Source organism: Argentina anserina, chromosome 6, assembly GCF_933775445.1.
Source record: "Argentina anserina chromosome 6, drPotAnse1.1, whole genome shotgun sequence".
Classification (NCBI taxonomy): Eukaryota; Viridiplantae; Streptophyta; class Magnoliopsida; order Rosales; family Rosaceae; genus Argentina; species Argentina anserina.
The window spans coordinates 9,420,009-9,438,441 of record NC_065877.1 but is presented as its reverse complement, the minus strand read 5'-3'; the positions used below and the strand labels follow the sequence as shown (position 1 = coordinate 9,438,441).

The 18,433-nt window shown below is 35.7% G+C and overlaps 1 protein-coding gene and 1 long non-coding RNA gene across 3 annotated transcripts; both read right to left on the bottom strand.

Annotated features, from left to right (window-relative positions):
- Positions 1-1,584: 1,584 nt before the first annotated feature.
- LOC126799454 (uncharacterized) lies at positions 1,585-4,454 on the bottom strand. Its single transcript, XM_050526659.1, has 5 exons — positions 4,184-4,454; positions 3,938-4,038; positions 3,639-3,749; positions 3,414-3,515; positions 1,585-1,882 (listed from the first exon to the last, which is right to left on the bottom strand). Exons 1-5 carry the CDS (start codon positions 4,392-4,394, stop codon positions 1,712-1,714), a joined length of 696 nt encoding a protein of 231 aa, XP_050382616.1. The 5' UTR covers positions 4,395-4,454; the 3' UTR covers positions 1,585-1,711.
- A 3,497-nt stretch (positions 4,455-7,951) lies between these two features.
- On the bottom strand, positions 7,952-9,419 carry LOC126799758 (uncharacterized). Of its 2 annotated transcripts, none has more exons than XR_007672651.1 (4): positions 8,816-9,419; positions 8,600-8,692; positions 8,453-8,504; positions 7,952-8,347 (listed from the first exon to the last, which is right to left on the bottom strand). It is a non-coding gene; the product is annotated as an uncharacterized LOC126799758 (long non-coding RNA). The 2 variants fall into 2 exon arrangements; XR_007672650.1 differs by having other exon boundaries at positions 8,923-9,383.
- Between the last annotated feature and the right edge of the window lie 9,014 nt (positions 9,420-18,433).

The window sequence follows — 18,433 nt, the reverse complement described above, 5'->3', positions numbered from 1 at the left end:
TAATTCATTCATTGATTTAATCTAATTTCGATACCTTAACAATGTCCGAATTAGATGAAATTTTGTAGAGATGATCTTGAATAGCATACCTCAATATTGAATCGCTTATGGTGAAAAAAACTTGACCGAAAAGTGTGTCAAAATTGGAACTTCACTCTTTAATTTCAGAGTTAAGCTTCACTCTGGATAGAGACTGTATATATATATATATATATATATATATATATATATATATATAAGTAGATCATTGTAATTTTTATTCAAATTAAAAATCGTTAAGACATTCATAATTGTGATTTACTAATTATGAAACTGAACGGGTCATGTTTGACAATTTTGGTCTATTTAATAATTTGATCTACTTTGATACCTTAATCATTACCAAATTGACTGAAAATTTGTACAAGTAATCTACTTATATAAACTTAAAATATAAACGGTTAAAATGAAAAAATATAATCGAAAAATATTACTAATTAATAATTAAGTCTTTAATTCTCAATTAATCCTTAATAAGATGGTATTTATTGGAAAAACTCATTGCAATATATGAGGATTTTGAGCTGCGACGAGAGAATTGGTTTTAGGGTTCAAGATACTCTATCTTCAACCCAAGTTTCCAACACCTAATTTACCCAATGCACCCTTCCGAAAAATCATTGGCGACAATGGACGTCGAGGGCTCTTGTATGGAATACAGGATACAACCGTAATTTATGTTCAACATGCACAAAGTTACAAACTGCATTCTGGTTGGTATTTTAAACTGCTACCAACTCGGAAAAGAGAGAAAAAAGGGTTGTTTAGGTTTGGGCCTGACCTGGAATTGTCTTTTTGGTTAGATATACATTTTAATTTTGTTTGGCTTTGGTTAGGTTAAAAAATAAGTCCCTAGTCCCTACTCATTTGAGCTGAGATCTAGGATTTCGTTGGGGATTATAGATAATTTCGGAGTTAAGAGTTTACACAACATGAGGATGGACTGTATTTGCATGTGGTCTGATGTTACTTGGACACGGTGTAAACCGTAGTATGATGGGGATTTTGTTGTTGGTTGCGAGTTCGTATCATTTCTCTCAAAATTGAGAATTGCCTATGTTTCTTAGTGGTTATTGGCATATGAAAGGACTACCGTAGTTGTTTTGTTAATTTTTGGTATGTCCATTTGTTTCCAGACCGTTTGAATTGCTTGCCTTAACGTTGAATAAAATCAATAAATGTTCGAGTAAGCTTCAATTTATTTAAAAACATATGGCAATTTAAATGAATGGTTTAAGCCGATCAGTTGATTGTGATTTCAGATGACAATCGCTTCACGGCTGCCAGAACTATCCAATCCTACCTTTCACAACTTGAAATGACACACGACTGTAATGCAGTATCCTTGTGCATATTTTATTCTTAAAATCCTTAAAATCCAGCTTCAATTCTCGTGCAATTTATGTATATCCTCCCACCAGAGTATTACTTACATTCTTGATCCTAAAGAACCACTGAAGATAACGTATTACATGTTGCTTTCATGAATCCGGAAAACTGCAGTGGCAAAAATAACAACGCATTCATATCCTTTAAACTGATGCATTATGCAGTGGGAACACAGATATCGATCATTGATTACAACAATTGAGTTTGTACAGGGCATATTACAGCATATATATGTACAACATGCACAAACAATGGTTAGGAAGGATCGATAAGTTCTAGCTTTTTACAGAAAATCCCATTGCCAATAAACCTTATCTACAATCCCCCCACCACTCTTAACAGCCAGGTGAAGGGTTTCAGAAGCAGGAGGAACCCCCCAAAGTAATGGTACCGCAACCGTCATTCTTAGCTTTTCATGCAAACCACCTTTTGTTGCCTTCTCTGCCTCAACAATCTGAAATTGACAACACAACAGATCAAGTAAGGAAGCTTATCCTAGACTTGAAAGTGTGAATTAAGGATACAGAATCCACAGTGTACTCTATGCATTATTTTTGCTACGGTTGCATCCCTGTTCTATTTTTACCTACCATAGCTTTAGTTTTCCTTCACAAGAACAAGGTCCTTAATTTGATGAGTCTAGTTTTGTTCAGTAGTTCAAGAACGCTTGTCCTCCTTAGCAACAAAAGTTGTTTCAATAAATATACTAGAAAAATGTCCCCATGGACTTATAAGCACCTTCAACAGACTAGTTACCTTTCCTCATCTCCTTGGCTAGGGCTAAGGAATAGATGTGAGATCCCTTTTCAATGGTAACCAATTCTAAAGGCAATTGTACATAATTACAGACTATGACAAAGGATTTAGTGATTTTGGAATCTTCCTAATAATTGGGCCATCTGAAATTCTGGATTGACCAATCTGATTCTCCGTGTAGGTGAAACTTGCTGCCTTAATGCCTAGGTAAGGCTTAAGAAGTCATGACTCACAGAATGCCACCCCAACTTATCACTGTAATGACTGCTGTCCTGTACTAATCTGAAATATGCTTTTATTAGCAAGCAACATCACATTATTTTAGGAGAGAATTTGGCTTCCCTGCTTGGATTTGCTTGGATGTTCTTGGATTACTTATAACCATTGGGATCGAATAAGGATGATGCAATCAACTTATATCCATTATCATGGTTAATCAATCCAAAAGTTATAAGAATCCAAGCAAATCTAAGCACGGAAAATCCAAGTAGAGAAGCCGGATCGGAAAGAAGCAAGCTGGCTTGTATTGCTTTCTGGAGGAACCACTCATCCACAGTAAACACTGTTCAAGCTACATCTGAACGAGACTAGGTTCTATGTTCCGACAATCTAACAATGGACTTTCTATAACCGCTACTTTGTTCATCTGTTACATTAACAAAACTTACTTCCCGGCATATACAATTTAGGGATGTAAAATTGAAAGCTAATCTGTTTAATTTACTCTACACCAGCCACAATGAACAGTCACGACCACAGAACATTACTGGAAAGTATCATTCTCCCATGAATGTTATGGAAACTTATACTATGCTGTAGAATCTATTATACTACACATTATAGTTGCCACTACTCTGACCAAAATCTAGTTCTACCACTTGCAAAAAAAAGAAACAGCTATGATGATACACATCTCCAAAGCAATAAGTTGAGAAAACATCAGCACAAAAGTATACAGAGAACTAAATAGAATCCTACAAAAACTTAATACTTTTGTGAGTTTGCCAATAGCAAAATCACTGCCACTTTTATAATGTAATACATGAATATACTTGACTGGAGCCAAAAAAAAAATAATGTTTTTTAATGGTAAACCATAAGGCTACTATAGTTGAAACAATTTCTAATATACACGCCTTCATGCGACAAAATAATATCATAATCAAATGATTACTGATTGCTAAAGGAATTTTAATGGTAAAACACGACAGCATGGTTATAGGACATACCTCCCCGCCATGTTCCAACACAGTGTCTTCCACAACATCGCTTAGCATCTCAATGGAACGGCAAAACCCATATATACAAAGCTTCCTGCCCATATCAAGTCCCTGCAACAAAATGTTTTCCAATAACAAGACAAAGCGAAAAACTTAAACCCATTAAAAGAAACAAAACACCAAAACACAACAGCGGCTGGAATAAGAGGGACAAGAGTAAACAAGATGATTTACATTTGTTGCTGCAATATCGAAAAGAGCACCCAGACACAGACCCTGCTCTGTATCCATGTAATCACTCTCTTGAAACCGCTGATACCTTTGACTAGCCTTTGACCTCCTCTTCTGTCAAGTACACACATTCAACTAGCTAGATGATTCAACAAAACAATTCACCACAAAAATTTTGATCTTCCAAAAAATATGTATCCATCTTGCTCATAATAATCACAGCACATAAAAAAAAGGCTAATTCCATGATGCAGAATAATATCAACACATAAAGGTGAATACTCCTAATGAGGATTACATACATCGGAAGAAGCGACACGGCGAGGGACTATGGAGCCTCCAATCTGAACAAGCCCCTCAGAAGTGAACAATGTGACTCTGTCCTCAGGAACCCATTGAATTTCTGCCACAAATTAACACACAGTAAAAAAAAGTAAAAACCGAAATCATCATCGTCATGTCAAAATTAACCGCCAAAAAACGGTGGGATAACTTTTTACCATTACAAATACAATTCGTGCATTTTCATAAGGATTAGAAGAGAGTACCGGAGTCATTGGACCAGGGAAAGAAACCGAAGAGGTCGTCGGGGAAGGAGTCGGCGGAATCGGGGGAGGATTTGGCGGGAAAGCGGAGGAGGCGGGAGGGGCAAGGATGGGAAATAGGGAAATAATTGCGGGGAGAAGCGCGGGAAAGAGAGGGGTGGTTGGCGCGAGAGAAGGAAGGGGAGAAGCAGAGAGCTGTGGAGGCTTCCGCCATTGGAATTGCAGAGAGATTTGTTGGGAGAATCGGTGGAGAAAAGAAATGGGAAGAATCAATCAAAGAGGAAAGGAGGCGAATTTGACGCCACATGTGGTGGATGGCCACGTGGAGATTCCGGACGTTTTATCACGCCTTCAACTCTGACTTCAAATTCTAGATTTTTTTTTTCAACTATTTGAACATTTTTATATACACTCCTTCAATCTCTAAATACACACCCCTATATTTTTTTTGCCATTAAAATTTCATCTATAGCCTTCTTCATACTAAATAAATAAATACAATAATTTATATAAATAAAATTAATATAATTAGAATGTTTATAAATCAAAACTTTATAGGTTGAATTCTATTCTTGTCTTCTTCATACAATCGATCATTCTTCAAAATAAACTTAGTCTGTATGAAGAAGTAGACAATAACTAAAACCAAGACATATTGAAAGAGATTATAAAATATTAGTAATTTGGATACATGCATGCAGACATTATCATGACAATCGTCAAGATATTAGCATATATGTTGAATCTGTTAAGATATTAGATTCAACAACTTGAATAATAATCTGTTAATTTATTAACAGTTAATTGTACACTAAATCAACAATTGACAATATAAGTATGTAATTTTAAGATATTGTTGAAATAAAAACACCATTAGTCTGCATACATTAAACTAAATGACAAAACGAGTTAATAACGTTTACAACCAACGGATGTAATTGGTCAATCGGTAATTATGTAGCCTTAATTATCATTATAATGAGAAATTACTTGTATTGTTATTATGATTCCTATATAAAGGGGATTATCAATGAAATGAGTAGACCAATTCCATTTTTCCTGCATTAGATATAAGTTTTTAAAATTTTTATTTTCATTTATTTATTTATTGAGAAAAGGGTACATAAGGAGTTTGATGAAATAGTTAAACAAAAAAAATGCAATGGGTGTGTATTAAGTAATTGAAGGAGTGTATTTAGAATTTCTTGAACTATTTTAATATTAAAAAAACCTAGGGTTCTTACATGAGCTTGCTAATAAGAAATAGCCGAGCATAATTAGCAGGTTTGGTTTACAATTTCACTAGAAAACAAAACACACACGTTGTGTTGTGTGTGTAATTAAGAACGTGAGAAAAAGGTGGAAGTAAGAAGTTACAAAGAGATTTTAGGAGAAAAAAAATAGAATTGTTTTTACATCATTTTGTTTATTACCACATTGTCCTTTGTTAATTAAATTACATTTTAATATAGTTTATGGTGTAAGATTGTAATTTCATACATTTTGGTTGATAAAATGAGTTCTAGTTATTAGAGTATTCTAGTCTTTACCCGTGTCACTTAAAAAAAAAGGTTAGTTTTTGTTTATCTATTTCCTACCTCCCACAATTTTCTCTTGATTTCATTCTTCTTCTACTTTCTGTACGTTTTCAACTTCTCTCTAAATTTTTTTTTTACTATTTTTGTAGTTTATCATATTATCCCGTCACATATTATTTGCTCTCTTTCTTTCTTTTTTTCTCTAATATGGTCATTTTGAAAAATTCAAAAGTTTTGTTTGTTGACACCAAAACCACGCTTCTCATTATAATAGTGGAGATATAGATAACCACGTTTCTCATTATAATAGTGGAGATATAGATCATGTGTTTTGCCTAGCATTTAGCAGGCTTCGTTTTCAATTTCATTATGCGTTTGTGTCCGATATACATATATTCATGATCTTATACAGTTATACATATACATATGATCTATGTATATGTAAGCTGTTATTTATGTCGTTATGAGTTAAAAACCTCTACCCATATCTTGATCGAACTTGTTTAATCTTATAGTTATGACTGATTGTCAGTGCACGGTAAAAAACAGCTAGGCAAGGCAGTTTGCTGAAATTTAAGAACTTGATCATACTTAGTTGAAGTTCTTGGCTAAATTAATTAAACTATGGTTAACATTGTTCAAGATGCTCCAATATGAGTGCAAGACCATCTCTAACCCAAAGGGCTATTTGTAGCTCATGGGTTACATCATGACACACTGAATCGATACTATTTATCGATTTGACATCAACTGTTAACAACTCAAGTGTGTTACAATGTAGCCCTTAGATATTTGTTTTAATGTGTTATGTACTTTTTAATTTCTATATTATTATTTAATTACAACTTTACTTTTATAAATTCTAAATGTAATAAATATATCATGAAAAATTAAAATATATGAAAATTTTAACTAATTTAAATTTCATAAATTATATTTAATGGTTAAAAATACTAGTATTCATGTTTATTCGTTGTATCAGTTAATATATTCGAATAATAGTCATTTGCATGCATTTTTAATTATACTTATTTCCAGAAGCAAAGTTGAAAATTATTCGTTCTATTTCAAATGATTATTATTTGTCGTTTTAATTTGTAATTTAGTTAGTTTTAATAAATGATTTTTGTTGGTTCATTAAAAATTATTAGTTTTATATCGGTAGTGTTATTGTATATTCAATGAGTTATTACACTAAAAAAATACAAGTTTAATTTATAGTTTTTATTTTTCAAATAAATATATTTCATTTCATTAAACAATGTTGTTATGTATTTATGAAATTATCCACCAAAACAACAACACAAAATAGTTTTTGAGGTGGGATCCATGTGTGTTTGTGTGCCACAAAAGTGTGCCTTTAGGCTACTTCTGGCTCTTTCGGACTATTTCTGGCATACTAACACACTATCTCATGGGTTGGAGATGAAATGTGTCACAATGTGGGAATTGTGGCACACTAGCCCATGAGTTAAAGATGACCTAATAATAATAATTATTATTATTATAATTTATAACAACAACAACAAGAAAAAATATTTTTTATTCACATTCCTAAAGTCTCTATTTACACACTTTCAAATCTTATGTTCTTTAAATTGGATGTGTAGTTAGAGAAAATGAGGTGTTAGTAACATCATTCTTCATTAGAAAGGTACATAAAGTGTATAAAAATTATGTAATATCAACAAGCCAAGAGTAATTTGCTGATTACTTCAGAAAAAAAAAGGTGGCCAAGGTTTCTTTTGTGTGCTTGTAAGCTTCGTCCGGCAGCTCCCATGTTGCACGAGGCTCCTATTCCTTTCGATGTATGGTACGTGACACTACACCATGACTCCACTTGAGCAACAGAGATTTGTGGTCGCTTCAGGCCGGTTTTTCATTACTTTACTCTTACACGGCCATATATTCGTCCCATCCTTACAGCTCTTAGGCGACCACTAGAGCAAAATTCATCGCTTAAGGAGAAACTGAGGTGACGACTTCAAGTTCGTCTCTTCAATGTTTAGTGACAAACTTTCAGAACTTAAGTAACTCATGTATTGGTTCACCGCTTAGATTTTCTGGAGACATACCTTTCATCGCCTTAGTATACATTGAAGCAATGAACTATGATTTACTTTGTCGCTTTATTGAATTTTATTGGAAAAATAATAATAATTATTCTCTACCATTTACATCTCAGAATCTACATTTCACAACAAAATGCACAAAATTAATTGAATTAACAGAATGTGCATCAATCCATTCAATGACATTTCAAGACATTCCAAGATGAATACAAGTATTTCCAATTGTACTTTCACTAGCTACCAACTATACACAGGTGTTATGGACAAATTAGCTACAAAAATGAACACAAATCCCCTGCAACTATATTCCCAACCGTTGGGTCTCCTCTATGGCAACGCGAGTCTGCTTTTGCGATGTCAATTTGCTCAACTAGGATAAGCACAGATGTAGAGCCACAACAAACACCCGAGAATAAAAGGATATAATCACCATTATGAGTTCCTCGTGGGAGTTGCTCTACAGCCTGCATAAGATGCTCATCGACGACTTTGAGTTGTTTGTAGAACCGTTATATGATCATATCCACTCACATCCGTTGTTAATGCATTTTTTGTGCCTGCGGTCGAATTGAACTATTATACTTACACCAAACCCTCTTTCATTGAAACAAATATAGCAACAAGATATCACTCATAAATAAGGACTTAAATGATGACAATACCTTATGTTCCAAACAAAACAACTCTCACTTCATCGCTTTTACTGTAAAAGAGCTGCAATACAAAAAATCAACAAGCGAATTAGACAACAATGTCAAAACCAATACCGATACAAAACACTAACCATTGACTTAATAAAAAAGGCACACCTTCTTCACCAGCAACACAGAGCAAAGCTTCTCTATCTCCGGAAGAGCTTTATGCATCGACGGGCCAATATCAATCACCAAAATCGTACCATCCTAATCCCAAAACAAACCAATGATAAAAATTCAACTCCAGAATAAAACCGGAAAATTGAGCCCAAGTGCCCAATTTCCAGCACACATCAGACAACCTACATCCACAAGTAGTGCCTCACAAACCTCTTCTCCGCCACTTAAGCCACCATCGCATCCACCCTCTCCACCTCCATAAACTCAAAATCAAGCCGATCTACAAATTAAACTTCTGAAAGGATTCAAAAGCTTACCAATAGAGGATTCAAAGCTTATCGAGGTCCCAAATAAACGTCTGAAAGAGACACCAACGGCGCAACATGGCGGTGTTGACACAGAGAAGAGGAAAGTGAGGTAAGGTTCTAATATCTGTGAAACTAAGGGTAGCTACGAACTCAAAGTAGGCAAGGCTCACCCAGAGAGAACCTGAAAATTGACCGGAGATTCAGGCGAGGGTCCTCCGGTTTGGGTTGAATTGTTTCACCTCCAATCTGATAGATCGAGCCACATGCAAGGATATAGAGAAGAAGAAAAAGATGATGGTGTCGTTGACTCGAGCTGATTCACGCCGGACGGCAAAAGTGATGGTGACGTTGGTGGTGCCACAGGGAGCTAGAGGATAAAGACTATGGAGAAGATGATGGTGTCTGACTATTTCTTTAGTTTTCTCCAAAAGGAGAGACCAAGTCCAAGGGGGGTGTATTCAACTCTGATTTCAAATGATTCTGATTAATTTATTATAATCAATGGATTCTGAAAATCCATAGATTATTTCAACTCCACATAGATTCAGCCAGATTTCATTGTATTATATTTACCAGATTTGTCTTGATTTGCTTGGATTTCACAAGTGCATGTATGATTTTTATATTATTATTAAATAATAAAATATAGAACATGGATAATTAATAAGTTGGTTTTCTTTTTTAACAAATTATAAAATAATAATGTATTTTACAAAGTAATAAAAATATAAAAACAACCAAATATTATATAGTGAAAATTGTAAAGACAATTAAAAAAGTACATTAAGAGGTTGCATACTCATCCATTCCGACTTCATTGTCATCATAGTCTTCATGATCCCTCTCATTCGCATTGTCCTCATTATTTTCATTCGCATTGCCTTCAATATCATTGTTATCTTCTTAACTTTCATTATCACCATTCCGTGGTCTATCTTCCCACATAGCTTCAACAATATTTTCATTCGCATTGCCTTCAAGTCTCCAAGCATTAGCCTATGTTCTTTGTTGTAGTTGATTTTGAGAAAGTAGTTCAAGATTCTCGTCTTCCATATCAAGTTCTTCATCATTTTCTATTTCAAGAGAAAAGTCATTGGAACGACATTCTTTATTGCAACTATTAGTACAATTATAAAAACAACCATCATTTCTTTTTTGCCTACAACAATTATACCAAATCACAAGAAAAACTCATAAAATTGATTTGAGCAATTAAAATAAAATACATGATTAAGAACATAAAAAATTTCGATCTTATTGAGAGAGAGAGAGAGAATACATCAAAATCTCATGTCTAGATGCTTGATTTCTAACAAGCATGATATAGTGTAAAAATACTTCAAAATCCAACAAAATCAACTAATAAATGAAATCATTCAAAATCAATCGATTTTTGAATACCACCATAATTCATAGGAGTTTTTGAAATCTTAATTGAATACCTTGAGATTTCAATGGATTGTTTAAAATCTTAATTGAATACCACAAGATTTCAAAAGATTCTTCAAATACAAGAAAATCCTATAGAATCCTAGTTGAATACACCCCCCAAGTATAAAAAGCCAACTAAAATTTTCAAAAATTTTCGTTTAAATTTTTTCCAAATTTTTGGCTGAATGTTTGACCGCCCTAAATTTAGACTTAGGCGATGAACAGAGGCAGATCTAGGGCATTGGTGGATAGGGGACTCGAGTTCCTCTAAATACTTACTTAAGTATATGGTATAGTTTTGCACGATTGGTTTTGAAGTTTTGTTAATATCAAGCTCACTCAAGATTAAATCCCAACAAATGTATATTTGTGTGTATTTTTCCATTTACTTCAAATCTTCCTTGATTTCTTCAATATGTAATTAATATATTTTATTTTCCTTGTGCATTAATTTTGATTAAGCTCTTTGATCAATTCCAAAAATTTCCGTTTTGCAATTGACTAAACTTATGATAATTTTTAATGGATTGCTATTTTCACATCAATAAGGTATATATTTAATATATTTTAGTTGAATATTTTAGCACTATAAATTTTTATCACTTCGGCCGTTAAGGAAAAAATTAAGTCCCTCCGAGTTGTGAATCATAGATCCACCACTGCGATGAACCTACCAATTTCGTAACATAAGTAAGAAATCTCTGATATTTAATAATTCAACAAAATAATAATTAGGGGATACATGGGTTTCTAATTAACAAATTAATCCTTTTGGTCAATTACTTTCAAGTGCATGTATATTATATCACACTATTAAAATTTGGGACGAAACGAAGAAGGGAATGGGCTAGGGGCTGGGAATATGGCAACCTCATATTCTAAAAGGCCTCCGAAGTGGGATATACTTATAGGACATATTAGTGGTGTTTTCAGTTGTCTCAACGATTGGATAGCCGAACGATGTCCGTTCTGACCCAAATTTTAACCGTCCTCATTATTTTACGTATATGTCACATTTAACGATCATTTTTACCAACAAATGTCTACACCAAATAGCGCCTTCAATAAATAGTAACTTCTTTGTTAACCTAGTACAAAAGTTATGCAACATAAGAGGCTACTTAAGTTTTAAATTAGCAAAGTAAATAACATCGTTTGGGTTTAGGGGTGTTAATCGGTGTGAATGGTGCGGTTTATAGGTGATACCGAACACCAAACCGTTCTATTTATTCGGTTTTGGTTTTTCACTTTTTTTTCAAAAACCAATTGTGTTCGGTTAGGTTTTTCTCTGGTTTATATCGGTTTTTCTTTCGGTTATTTTGTAAAGAAAATCGGATTTTCTTTCCTTGTCTATCTACTTGATTCTTAACGAAATAAAAAAAACATGCTGACAGATTTGAAAAATTCTATTTACAAGATATAGTTGCTTCACAAATGCATACAATTTCAAAAAGCCACTAAACAAGTTATACCACATTAGTAGGCATGTTGTGGTTCCAATGTCTAAAATTCAAAATATTAAATTTTGACCGTCAGATGTGATCAGCATATTTAAATACGGATATGGTAAAAAATTCATCTAATTTTGATAAAATTTGGGTCTCGATCGATGTGGTCAACATTAACTTAATTTCATCTAATTAAGTGTGAATTCGTTCTTACTCCCTCATTCTTGACTAGTTTTGGTGGATTCTTTCACGCACACACTCTCACATATATGTGATGTAGCAGCTCGTGTAAAATTTTCAAAAATTTTACCTTCCAGGGATAGGGCTACCCATAGGCCCATAGGGGATAATAAGCGTAAAAAAAAGTTGACCGCCTTGATCGGGACACAAACGTTATCGAAAATATGTGATTTTTTTACCACAACAATATTTCACTATACGTAACGCATCATGCGGACAGATTTGCAAAATTCTATTTATAATATATAGTTGCTTCACAAATGCATACATTTGTAAAAAACCACTAAACAAGTTATACCACATTAGTAGGCATGTTGTGGTTCCAATGTCTAAAATTCAAAATCTTAAATTTTGACCGTCAGATGTGATCAACATATTTAAATACGGATATGGTAAAAAATTCATCTAATTTTGATAAAATTTGGGTCTCGATCGATGTGGTCAACATTAACTTAATTTCATCTAATTAAGTGTGAATTCGTTCTTATCCCCTCCTTCTTGACGAGTTTCGGTGGATTATTTCACGCACACACTCTCATATATATGTGATGTAGCAGCTCGTGTAAAATTTTCAAAAATTTTACCTTCCAGGGATAGGGCTACCCATAGGCCCATAGGAGATAATAAGCGTAAAAAAGGTTGACCGCCTCGATCGGGGCACAAACGTTATCGAAAATATGTGATTTTTTTACCATAAACATATTTCACAATACGTAACGCATCATGCGGACATATTTGTAAAATTCTATTTATAATATATAGTTGCTTCACAAATGCATACATTTGCAAAAAGCCACTAAACAAGTTATACCACATTAGTAGGCATGTTGTGGTTCCAATGTCAAAAATTCAAAATATTAAATTTTGACCGTCAGATGTGATCAGCATATTTAAATAAGGATATGACAAAAAATTCATCTAATTTTGATAATATTTGGGTCTCGATCGACGTGGTCAACATTAACTTAATTTCATCTAATTAAGTGAATTTGTTCTTACCCCGTCCTTCTTGACTAGTTTTGGTGGATTTTTTTCATGCACACACTCTCACATATATGTGATGTAGCAGCTCGTGTAAAATTTTCAAAAATTTTACGTTCCAGGGATAAGGCTACCCATAGGGGATAATAAGCGTAAAAAGGGTTGACCGCCTCGATCGGGACACAAACGTTATCAAAAATATGTGATTTGTTTACCATAACCATATTTCACTATACGTAACGCATCATGCGGACAGATTTGCAAAATTCTATTTATAAGATATAGTTGCTTCACACTTGCATACATTTGTAAAAAGACCACTAAACAAGTTATACCACATTAGTAGACATGTTGTGGTTCCAATATCTAAAATTCAAATTATTAAATTTCGACAGACAGATGTGATCAGCATATATAAATACAGATATGGTAAAAAATTCACCGAATTTTGATAAAGTTTGGGTCTTGATCGATAACATATTTAATTATGTATATTAAATATATCTATAAATAATATAATTTCTTTATAATATATATATATATATATTCGGTTTTTCGGTTCGGTTTCGGTTTTCAAACATCCCAAACCAAAACAACACCAAATCTTTCGGTTTGGTGCGGTTTTTTTGCGGTTTGGTGCGGTTTTTTTTTCTTCGGTTTTTTTCGGTTATGGTTCGGTTTTCGGTTTTCAATTAACACCCCTATTTGGGTTTGGCCGTCTGATCGTCATAAAAACCTAAAAAATTGGATTTTAACCACACAAATACCCTTTGACCGCCACCTTCCGAAAATCTTCCTCTGTGAAGGATAGGAGACGGTACAAGGAAATGACCACGGAGTCAAGAATATGGCAACCCCACTCCCCAAAAGACTCTGAAAGTAGGGTCCACCCATTGGGCATAAAGGGGTAGATGAAGAGAAACTTAAAGCGACGGAAGTAAACAAATTATGTCGTCTAAGAGTGGTTTAAGGCGACGAACTTTATTCATGTTGGCGTAAGTTTGTCGCTTAAAAGCATTTTGACGACGAATGTCATTGTTTGACGCCAAAATGACCTTAAAGCGACAAATTTTGAATTGTAGTGACGATATTATTTAGTCGTTGCTTAAGCGTTACTTATGCGACGTAATTTGTGATTTTGGTCACGGTTCATTGCTTAAGTATAAAAATAGCGTAGTGTGAGTGCTGTTGCGAGGCAGTTATAGGGGTTGTGTTTGACCATGATGTGGCAGTGACGCGGTGTAGACTCGAACCTTAACATGATCACAAATTGAATGGTGATGCACTGATGCTACGGCTTGAGAGTTTTTGGAAGCCATGCTGAAGACATGGTGATAGTGGATCTGATTAGCTCTCTTCTCTTCGATCAGAGGTGCCTGGTTTTTATTTTTATTTTTATCAATGGTGCCTAGCTTGCAGGATGGCATCTGGTGGGTTTTTATGGGTATGTATACGGGCGGTTTAGCCGGTGCTCCGAGAAACATTTTATTTCTTGAGGCAAGTCTGAGTCTTGTATTATATAATACTAGCAACTAATACCCACTATATGCGTGTGAAGAGATTTCTAAAATAGTGGGGAAATTTTTCGTATAATTACCACATTTTTTTCGTATAAGTCAAAATAATTTGAATTTCTGTTATTATACATGATGGTTAGTTGTAATGCAAAGTTTGTTTAATATATAAGGGTTGGTAAAAAAAATTATTCTGGTGAGCAAGCTCTCTTCTCTTTTATTACAGTAATAGATAATTAACATGTTTATTCATAATCGTTGACGAGCAGCTAACGTGCAGTAACCCTTCAAAGAAAGCAGCGAGTCAGCGACTGCTGTAGCACTAGCTATCCTCGATAATATCGTTTCTTCATAATCCTCAATATATATATTAGTTTTTGATATTTTTTTTAAAATTAATATACAAGACATATATATTCATATACACTTGTTGTAAGCTATTATTTATAATTAACTTGGCGCGTCTAGTTGTTGATTGCTCACTTCTTCTTTTCATACTTCTATTAATTGGTTTAGAAATTTTGATAATTTTAATATAGGTTTGTATTAGGATTTTAGCTTTAAGTGTTGTTGTATTTTGTTTTCTTCACCGAAAAACTAATATCTTCTTTATCGAAACTAACTAGTTTTTTTTTCTCCTCCCCTTACTGAATTTTCCGTTCAATAATCTTTCAATAACCAAATCTTTGAACGCGACCTTTTTTCCTGGCCAATTTATTTTTTACTTTCATTCTCCGGAAAAACTCCCCAAATTTTTTTTGTGCTCCGTACAAATTAAACTATATTTATTTGCCCCACTTATAGATTGTTTTGCGTCCGCCACTATACATATATACATGTAGAGTCGAATCATTGAATGGACCACTAAAACTCGAGCAACAAAGAAACAGAAGTATTCTTATATATATTCTAGATAATGTTAGAAGATTGGAGTCTTGCGCGCCCATGCTGCCGTTGGCTCGTCGACTAGTCGTTCAGATGCACACTATAATAGAAAAGCCAAGACTAATCTGAAAAAATGACATTTAAAGCCACGTACCTTGACCTGATTATATATCAAATTAAGTTGACATAATCCAACACACCAGACCTTGCTAATACTCAAAAGATTATCAAAGTTGTCATGCCCAATCACAATAAAACAATTAATATGCCCATACGTGTTTTTTTCCCGTTAATATGCCCATACGTGTTTAGAGATAAGAGATCTTGCGATCTCTTGGCTGGTAATTGACTTACGACTCATTCACCTTGCTTTCACCGTACCATGCACCAACCTCGATCGGAGAATCACTACCTCTCAAAACAACAAGAAATTTTTTTAGAATAGTGCACATGAAAATTTGACCACTGAGAATTTATGTACACCACAGTACTTTAGTTTTCTTCCCTCACACACTTTCTCAGTTTCTGTCACTCTCTCCCCGACACAGACCAAGACCCTCTACATCCATAGCTGCAAGTCCGCAACCACCCCTTCTATCTCAATTGCATACCACCAAACTAACCATAATCTTAGAGCAGCTTACGGTTGTTTGGGCCTAAAATAATACTCCGGTATTATCTAAACTATTTAGGCTCGTGGACCGGTTAGTTGGAGAAAATTTATCATAGAGCAAGATTACCTGCCGTGTTGGAATAGATTTAGGGGACTATCGCTGTATAGAATCTGAGTTTATTAAGGAATGTAAATCTAGATCAACTAGGAGGTTATCAAGACTTGATCCGCAAGAAAGAACAATTTGTGTTCTCTATATAAAGGGGTCGAATGTGCAGAATAACACACAGAATGTCAAACAAACTATTGTGCAACCGCATAGTCAAATCTCCACACGGAGTAAAAGTCCGATTGGCTTCGGCAACCAAGTCTCCCATCAGAGCGGAGCTACTCAGATGTACGCCTCGCACTGCATGTAGCAAACAAGTCTGATTAACCTCGGCATCTAGAGTCAAGTCCATCGAGTCGTTAGCCTAGCTTCTAGCAAACACAAAAGCCTGCACTAGTCAGCAATTCCTTACAGCGAGAGAGTCCTGCTATCGATGACGCAATATAAGCTCTGTTTTTCCCCAAGCGGTCTAAAGTAAGATCGGCCATCTACTTGAGGTGGAGTGAAAGGTACCTAGCAACTCCGGTTGTGTATAGGTCATTCAAACTTAGCGGTTTATCAGCAACTGCGGAGCAATCGTTTGAGACGAAGACAGTACGTGAGCGCAATCATCGTCAAACAAAGCAAGAGTTGTACCTAACTCAAAGGTACTGGCACGCCGGAAACAACAGAGAACGAAGGTTAGAACCGTCTAGGGTTCAATACCGGGGCTTGCTGATTGTTCTCTGAGGAGAATCTTTTTTCCCAGCTCGAATATTTGGCACGCCCAGTGGGACAGTGTCAAGATAGCAAGCCAGAATCCTTACTTGCGAGGATATTCCCCTTGCTCGAAACCAGAGCATTCGCATTGTGTTCCTCACAACACAGTGACTTGCAGAGGTTTAACAACGGTTGAGGCATTACTGAAGTTTGGAATGATGGCGACACCGGAAGACAAGCAACTAGCTTTCAAGGAGTTGACGAAGGTAGTCAAGTAGTTGGAGGAGTCATTCAGCGATCGAATGACAGCGGTTGAGAGAACGTTGGATAATGTGTCGCAACTACAGTCGACACAGGGTCAGCGTCTGGCTGAGACCAACGACAGATTGAGGAAGCTGGTTCTAGGTGCTAACGAGCACGCGAACAATGCTCGCTTAGAGTTCGCAGGCCAGGATGAGCGATTCAAGCAAATCGAAGAGGCGTTGGGAATCTGACGGACTGTCACCGGGCTTTACGAGAACCAGAACCATGACAAGCCTAATGCCACCAAAAAGGCTAGGTCCAACAAGAAAGATACTGCCGGTAACGATGATGGCGGTGAAGAGGACGAGGCCAGAGGTGATGAGGCTGACAAATCAGATGTTGAGCTCGTCAAACTCACAAGGAAGAAGAAGACGAACGCTAAAAAGGGAAAGTTCACGTTTGGAAGTTCAAGACGGTCAAACACACCCGAGGTTGAGGCACTACAACGAGCATTGACACTTCTTCAACCAGGCGGAAGACAAGAGCGTCAACACCAGTTCCGTCGCGAGCGACGAGAGGAGCATCGAGAAGAGCCTGAGCAAGAAATAGAAGAGGGTCAGACCCTTACCAAAGAGCAGGTTTAGAAGATGATCCAAGAGAGTGTGAGGACCATTCATGGTCATGCTGCCGCGAACATATCCTATATAAGTCCATTTCTGGAATGGGTTACAACATGTCCTTGGCCCTCGGGTTATCGACCAATCAAGTTCCAGACTTTCTCAGGAGAGGGTTCTGAGAACGCAGCTGAGCATATCTCGCGTTTCCACAGCGATTGCGGGCCATATGCATCTGATCCAGTCTTCAAGAGGAGGGCTTTCGGTTCATCCCTGTCAGGACCGGCACTATCTTGGTTCTCCAAGTTAGCGCCAAGGTCCATTTCAGATTGGTCCATGCTCGAGACAATGTTCAAAACGACTTTGGAAGTGTTGAGCCTGAAGTGGATTTGTCATCTTTGACTTCCATGTATCAACAACCAATGGAATCGGCAGTGGAGTTCCTGAAGAGGTTCAAGGTTCAGCAAGCAAACTGCAGAACACCGCTCGCGGAACAAGACACCATTCGCATTGCTATAAAGGGTTTGGAGACCCGTTAGCGGGCCAAACATCATGATGCCTATTTTTCTAGCATGGCGGACTTAATGAACAAGGTAGGCTCCTACCAAGTGTTCCTCATGGAGATGGAAGACAATGCCTAAGTTCCAAAAAGTCCACCTGTATCCTATCACCTTGGAACTTTGAAACCACGTTACGCGGTTCCATCCGGAACTAAGAGGGTTTCCACTATCTACTCGCATGTA